General features: G+C 36.5%; 1 protein-coding gene across 2 annotated transcripts in view; it reads left to right on the top strand.

Annotated features, from left to right (window-relative positions):
* The first annotated feature begins 8,202 nt into the window (after positions 1-8,202).
* The window catches only part of dsf (nuclear receptor dissatisfaction), a 39,480-nt gene continuing 39,095 nt past the window's right edge, over positions 8,203-8,587 (top strand). For both annotated transcript variants that reach the window (XM_089731908.1, XM_089731907.1), the window contains exon 1: positions 8,203-8,476. In XM_089731908.1, coding sequence (XP_089588034.1) covers positions 8,467-8,476 — 10 coding nt within the window. In that variant the 5' untranslated portion in view covers positions 8,203-8,466. The remainder of the gene's footprint in view (positions 8,477-8,587) is intronic.

Genomic DNA, 8,587 nt, shown 5'->3' with positions numbered 1-8,587 from the left:
GCCTTTCCAGTTTCACCAGGACAGGTGGGCGAGAACTTGTGGGATATTTAACGACAAAGGGAAGATCTGCCACCGAGTGGGTGATATTGCTCGGGAGACCGACGGTCCGAATATTGTCGTTCGGAACTTGTATATATGCAAACTTATGTTGAAAATGTCGTAAGCGCGTTTCAGGCATTTGTCAAATATCTTGCGTTGTATGATGACTACCCCCACACCGCTTACACCAGGTGGTCCGTGAGCTCGTCCACCCATTTAAGCAATAAACAAAAAAAAAATCCTATAAACACATACCATTTTTTTTTCATTCTTTATTAGAGCCATACACCTATAAGGTTAAGTCGGCTATACACATACCATTATTATTATATTTAAATTTGATATAATTTTTGAAAATAAAGTTTTTTTGTCACTACCGAACATTTCTACTTCCGTGTTCGAAGCGCGAAAATCTTAAAACCAACAATAGCCACTTCACAGTAATGGGTGCCTTCCCACCGTACGTGCCGCAACATTTTTAAAAGGACTTTTTCGCGATCTGTCGCTATTGTTTGTGAAGCGTCGCAGTCCGCCGTCGTCCAGTCCAATGAGGATTTGCGAGTTGTCACGCTTTTAGCGAACAAATGAATTCTGTTCAATGATTGGGATTTGTTGAACAAACCGTTTAGCATTGGTTCGCTAATGTTTTTCGAGCGATTCTTTGGGGTTCGTAGCCTATTTGATGATTCGTTTCATTTTATTCTAACTCTTGTCTGACTGGTATAGGTATAGATAGGGTATCTGTACTTATACATATATGGTAATATAGTTTTGATGGTTTTTATCAGATACTGTTTAGATACTCTTGGTTAGTAATTTATTCTACAATGATTATCAGTATAAACTTCCATTTAACCGTAGAACAATAGTGTTTGAACGGAATAAAATTTCAAAGAAAAAAATCTGGATAATTGTATTCGAATGTAATGAGTGGGGCGCTGCGGGCGTAGTTGAGCGTTAATTGAAATAAATTGTCACAACTGAATGTTGCCAGTACATAAATCAGAGCGCCTCGGGCGGGCAGCTAAGTGCCTGCTACTAGAGCTTTGCGCCGTACAAAACGTACAGACATGACAGAATCAACTTTTTTATTTTTTGTCTACAATTCATATGACGCTAAATTTGCTGCAGTATATTGTTACGCGCTGGGGTTCGAGATAAATAAAAATTCTACCGGAGTACAACTTAAAAGCTGTATTTAACACTTGATCACTTAAAACACTCAACAAACACTTTAAAACTCTCAATTCGCTTCTTTCGCTTCGCTTCAGGTGATCCGTTCGCTGTTTCGCTTCGAGTAGTTCTGATTACTGACTGACTGCGTGCCACCCCTGCAACGCTTTTATAGTCGATACCTCATCCCTAGAATTATCGAGAATATTCCATGTCTCTAGTATTGTTTTCCGCTATCTGATAATAGATGACGTTGTACTTCTCGAGCGTTCTAGGTGCTACTAGATCCTTCGATATTTGTTGGACTCTTCGGCGATAGATGACGTTACTCTTACCGTAACAATATATATTAGCTTATCTGTAGCTTTATTACAACTTATTAAGTATAGCTTCACGGTGTCAAGGCCGCTATGCTGCTAAGCTTGCCTATGCCGTTAAGTGCATTTTGCGAGAGCTTGATGAGTGTAGCCAGCACATGAGTCGTAGCTGCGAACATTCGCCTTTTTCGCTGATAAAAATTACCTCACTAGGTGGACTCGGTATAAAATGGAAATTAATTTGGTATTTGAATTTTATTTATATTTTAAAGACCTCCCGTTTGCTTAATATTCTGAATGGTAGATCTTGTATTAAAAAAAAGCGGTAATGGCAGTTCCCAGTTCCTATACCGGCCCGAAAAAGAAAACCTAGTTCCTAGTAATTGGCCGATACGGTAATGGCGCATTTAACTAGTGAACTTCGAACTTTTGATATTCAGGCTCTTCCAATAACCTTAATATATTCTTCTCTCCGTTTATATTCTAGTGAACTCCTTTAAATGGTTAGACCGATTTTGATAAAAAAAATCGCCAAGTTCCAGTGAATTAAATAACGGCTTAGATTCACAATTCGGTATTGTAAAAAAAAAACAGGCCAGACTGTCGCAATTTATTAAAAAGTGTACTTAAACTCGTATAATTTTCAGATATGATACGCGTGTACAGGATAACGTTAGCTAGGAATGTATAAATATATTCTATATACTAGCTGACCCGGCAGACTTCGTAGTGCCTCAATCGATAAACAAAAGACCTAAAATCCGTCCGACGGGGGACACATCAAAGGATAAACAAAATTGTTTGTTTTTATATAATTCCGAGGTTTTTCATATTTATTCACCTTTTGAACCTTCTCTGGACTTCCAAGAATAATTCAAGACCAAAATTAGCCAAATCGGTCCAGCCGTTCTCGATAGACTAACGAACAGCAATTCATTTTTATATATATAAAGATTATATATTGGTGTCCTGTCTACGTGATTTAAGGCGCAATAAAACAATGACGCTAAGAGACACCGTGAGACGAATTAATTCAGTCGAACGCGACGAGAGAGCGCAATTTTTACACGTTGCGCTCATTTGTCACCAACTCGCACCCACCCTTGCAGGTGCGTTCCACTCGCAACGCTAAAAGCAACACTCAGATCCGAAAAAAACATGGATGTGGCAAATAGCTTTTGTAGAACATGAAAAAACCGTTGAATTAATCGTTAAATTAATATAAATACTATCGTTGAATTATTAATGTGTAACTTTCACTGGAGTGTGTTACGTATAGTGACGAAAACGACTATATTATTATTAAAATTCTGAATGAATATCAATATATTACACCGGCGTAGCTCTATACCTAAATGTCATAAAGCAGATACAATAAAACAAACCGTGTCCAAAGTATCGAAGTTTCGATTATTCGTGTTTCATCAGCCTCTAATGACGCTTAGTGAAGGGTAAAACGTGTTGATATTGAATGAGTTGTCGTTTCATATCCGACAGTTCATTCATGGTTACCATAAGATAATGGCTAGTGAAGTGCTTTACAAGTTTACCTTATTAATCGTGCAAGAATTGTCAACCTAATATATGAGGAATACCTAATAGTAATATTTTTGGTTTTATCCGATTTTGTTTATTCTTAATTTAGTTGCATATTCTATTCGTCTCATTATTCTAATTTCAATCATAGCTACTACTAGATAAAAATAAACCACTAGCTTTTGCCCGCGACTTCGTCCGCGCGGAATAGTTACTTTGGCATAACGCTAAATTTTACCCACAACATCATTCACTTAGGAGGTGATTTTTTTTGTATCATATAATGTTAAAGGGCTATTAAAGGTACAAAAATCACGCTTTAGCCTACTTCAAAAGAGGAAGTTATCAATTCGACCACCATTTTTCATCTATGTATGTTTTGTCGAGAATGCTTGAACCGATTTTGATAGTTTCTTTTATTTTTTTTTGTTCGAAAGGGTAGACTCTCCGAATGGTCCTCTAATCGTCAAGATCAGGATCTGACAATGGGATCGTGGAGAAATCGAGAAAAATCTACAAATTTCAAAGCCTATCTTGAAGGGATTTGGGTGTTTCTTATTATTCTTCTTATTTTGTTCCGACGCGCACCGGCCGGCCGACGCCTTGTACATAATTATTACGCACTTAGTCATTATTTTGCTGCGATGCTATTTTAAAATTGCGATATCTTCTAAGATAGTGATTGAAATCAAACGATGTAACAGGCAAATTTATTTTAAATGAAATACTTGTAATGAATAACATATTTATTTGGAAAAGGATTAACATCATCTTTATAAAAACACCTACACAAATAATGATTTATTTTAGAACAAATACGGCTAGCATAAATTAGCACAAACACGGTATAGTGATCCAATTTTTTTATTGATTTATTCTATTTTTATGCATAATTTAAGGAAATATTAACATTCTGCACTCCTTCTCTATATTCTCTATAAGTGTGAGAAATTTCATACTCCTCCGTTGGCGCAATTTTCGTAAAAAGGGGTACAAAGTTTTTGCTTCACGTATTAATATAATATAGATATTCTAAAGCTGTAGCTGGGATGTTGGTCAAGAATGGACAGTTCCTTCAGTCCGTTTAATTCGCAAGAGCGTAATATGGAGAGTCCGAACGGATCGGTACTCAACCCTGCCTGTTTCAGCCGTGGAGCAATTACGTGTTCTGGTCTGAATGTTGGGACAGCCGCCATAATATACAGTTGAGATTTCGTATCTGAATATTGATAGGAGCATTCAGATGTTGATATGTTAAGCGGTTACTGGAGCCCATAGTCATCAACAACGCAATGCCACGCTGAAATGGAACTGAAACGCAGAAATAGGTAGAGCGGTGGTACCTACTTGTTCGAGCTTATAAGATGCCGTATTATGGTATTTACTAGACTACAGTATTTGTGTATTTACTTACCTAAATTTTATACTTTGTGATGGTAAAGTGATTGGTGATAACGATATCCTACAATATAAAATATTTTTTGAAGTTATACTTCTTTAGGCGCGTTATGAAAAATTGATGAGAGTGAAATTATACGATGTGCGCGCACCGTGACACAAAATTAACAGAATGAAGTTGCCCACTAAATCGCTCATTACAATACGACCCACGTAACTTGGCGAGTCTGAATATAGCCGCAGGTGAACTTTCCGAACCGTACCGAGAATTACCGAATTTATACGATGTTAAGAAAAAGGATGTCCAATATGCGTGTTTGAGGATGTTGTTTAATCGTTTTTTTTTTCAAATTAATTAAAATTTAAATAAAAAAAAAGAAATAAATTTAATAAAAATAAAGTACAACTTCTTACGCGCGTACATAAGTACACGCACCCTTTTTTTGCATGCAATTTTACTCATGAAATAATTTAATCTGATTAATAAACACTTAAAATAATGTCCACGTGTTTGTTACCTAAATTTAAATTCTGAAGTGTTTTTGAATTATTGAACACAACCCTTTTTCATTTTGTATCTCGTGCATATGTTTTTTTAACATAACAATCCAAGTAACAAGGCCCACAATAAAATCAAATGTTTGTTTTAAATCCGTGCCAGTTTAAAAAAATAGCGGTCGCAATGGAAAAAACTTTCCCACGATTTCATTTAGAGTCAAGCTCCAATTATATTACAATGAGTTAGGGCTCACCTGGTATTAACTGGTTACCGGCGTCCATAGACAACATCAATGTTAATGACGCAACCCACCTTTTTACTACACGATCTTATTCCTTCATCGTGAAAGTAATTCGTGAAAGTAAGTTAAATATGTAGGGGGTAGTCAATGATGTTATAGTAAAAAAGGGGGGGTAGTTATCTCCAAATACAAAATATTTTAGAGATGTCCGAATCTCGCTAACGACATTTTTATGATAAGTTTGCAAATATAATACAAAAAGTTTCAAACAATAGCATCTAGGCCGTCGATGTACCGAGCAACTTTACCCGCTCGCTAGAAGATCTTCCCTTTCGTTAGTTATTCACAAAAAGCATGCATCTCGTTACAAAAACTGGTTCTGTATGCGGGATTCGAACACCAGTACAGTCGGATCGTTCAATACTATTTCACCAGGCGTCTTATCTTTTAGACCACGACGACTGTCATTATGTAGTGAGACGGATCGTGCCGACAAAGATTTTATTAAATATTCATGCACATCAGTTCCAATAACCGTTTAAAATGAATTTATATATTTTTATTTATTGTTAGCATAGAAGTAGAAACACAATCATAATTTGCACCTGTGCTTGAACTAGGTGCTAGAACCTGTACCTGAAGCAGCCGTGCTCCTCGTACAAAGAATACAACAATATCACTTCAGATATTTACACAAAATACAAAATTACTAGACAAAAATTAAGCAGAAATTCATGAATTGCCCAAAAGTGACAATATGTGAGCCTAAAATACTATAATTAACAAAAGTATGATATTGAAATCAATGTATTAATGTACCCTCTTTGTGTAATCAGTGTGAGCATGAGTGAGTGTAAGAGGGTGTGTGTGTGTGTGTGTGGGTGTGATCAAAAATATTAGAAGTTTTATTAATAAAATTTCAGTGTCTTTATAGTTCAAATTTTGTTGAATTAAATTGTACATACCATGCGCTTTCCTGCACATATATGCACATTAAAAAAAGATCGGTGGTACTGGTGGTAGGACCTCTTGTGAGTCCGCGCGGGTAGGTACCGCCACCCTGCCTATTTCTGCCGTGAAGCAGTAATGCGTTTCGGTTTGAAGGGTAGGGCAGCCGTTGTAACTATACTGAGACCTTAGAACTTAGATCTCAAGGTGGGTGGCGCATTTACGTTGTAGATGTCTATGGGCTTGGAGTACCCACTTAACACCAGGTGGGCTGTGAGCTCGTCCACCCATCCAAGCCATAAAAAAATATATATATATAGTTTTTAAACAATGCTTAAATCGCAGTCAAACATTCCTAATCTATTAAAAATACAATTGAATTCAAATGATGATAATTGGATGTGTTGTTACAATTTCAATCGTGAGACGTGCGATCGCCTCGTGCTAGTCACGCGTCAGGGGTGTTAAGTGTGGGGTCGCCGCCACTTGTCCTGACCGGGATTAGGACGCAATGCGCTAAACTAACACGCTACATACATCCTCATAATCGTTGTAGGTTTATTGTAAAAATAATAATGGTAAAGCAACGTTCAAAGATCGTTGCGTAAACTAATATCACTTACTAATACTTACTAATTAGACTAATTAAATTAAATTATGAACGTTTTTAATAAATAATTCAATTACAGTCGATTAACCGATCAAGCTCTCATACCATCTTAAAATTACATGTCCCACTACAAAAGCTCAGATGTCAACGTTTATAGGATTATTTTAAGGGATTTTATAACCTGGTAACTAAGACCTTTAGGTCATATCTTACTTTTCTAGGAGAAACAAAACGAGCACAGATAATCTATATTAAAATTATACTTATTACAACGAAATACAATTTTAATCTGTTATCTTTGATAAGTTGTAATCATTACAGACACTTCTCTAATATCGGGTTTTTATGATATCTTTCACAGATTTTTCTGCTGGGTGTTTATGCACTCCAATTTCCAGAAAGTTTGAATCATTTTGGAAATACCTTGCAAAGATGTATCCTGATACACTTGGCCTTATACTTTAGTTTAAAAAATTGTTTTTAAAAAGCAAAGTTGCGTGTTGTCTAGTCTCAGCGAACATTCAAAATAAAATTTAAATATTATGCATGATTACCTCGTTAAAGTATCATGTTTAATAAAGTTCGTATATAATATGTAAAATAAGTACGATTAAGTTTTTAAAATCTTGAAGCTCTGACGTTTTAGGTTTCTATTCGAATACTACTAAATTTACTACTAATTCTACTAAATTTAATAATTGACAGTGAAATACTAATATGTACTAAATTGCATCGTAAAGCTTCTACTACATTTCGAAGCTTGAGGTGTCGTAGAACGGACTCAATCCTAATGTCTACGAGATTCGTAGCCGCTACAGAGTTCGCTTTGTAGCTCTCGATTCGAGGTAACGCGCCGCCCCTTCGCTCAGCCAGCCATCTGATTGGTTCTAACTACCGCCCAGACAATTAGGCGCCCTCTCCCCCTCGTCTAACTTGACATTTTAATATTTACAGTACTGATAGTAATACGATTTCTTTATCTCTATTAGAATGTAAGGCGACTCTGAGTCTGCGACGAAGCCGTATTACAAGACATTTATGTCATTGATTTCAATCGAATATTGGTTTTTGTAAGTAAAAAATTTTAATTTCCATATATTTAATTACCTGTATTTTATACTCAGAAAATGACGAATGATATTATAGTTCACTGAAAAATAAAGTTCATTGTTAAATTTATAATGCTCAGTGTTACGTTAAGATCGCTTTACAAAGTAAATCGTCCGTTATGTTTGTACGTAATTCGGTCAGCCACCGATACCCTGACAATGTAGCCTGTGGACTGGGACACAAGATGGGATCACAGCGAACTCACTCGCACAGCTTATCAATGAGTATTGCCGTCTCGCTCTAGGGGTGGGTCTCGATGTAATCAGGGGATGATGTGACTCGCGATCTCCGCAGCTCCAAAGATCACAATTATCGGAGCAGTCTGTCGAAAGCCGCGTCTGTGTGGTGAAGTCACCTATAAAAGTCAACGAAAGTTTCGTGTATGTGGTCACTTGGGTTTTGCCGAAATAAAGTGTACGCTTGGGACAATATATTTTTGAACTATTGCAATGTGTGAGGAATATGTTCGAATTGTTTCGGACATACATGATTGATTGATTGTGATGAAATTTAAGATTTAAAAGGTGTTGTTGTAAGTAGCGCGCTGTCTACGTTTTGGGAGAAACACCGGGCGTCGGCCCTAACAGTTCGGAGAATGGGAACAGGTCAGCTGGTTTTGTTTTTGTAAAACTCTTTTATTTTTTCAAATCCGGCGGCTATGGCAACATGTACCTAATCGTTACGTAATTTCATGGCTACGTAGAGATTCGTTATAT

The sequence above is a fragment of the Bombyx mandarina genome, chromosome 12 (assembly GCF_030267445.1).
Source record: "Bombyx mandarina strain Sakado chromosome 12, ASM3026744v2".
NCBI classification, from domain to species: domain Eukaryota; kingdom Metazoa; phylum Arthropoda; class Insecta; order Lepidoptera; family Bombycidae; genus Bombyx; species Bombyx mandarina.
Note: the sequence above shows the minus strand (reverse complement) of the source record. Positions and strands in the feature narration are given on the sequence as shown.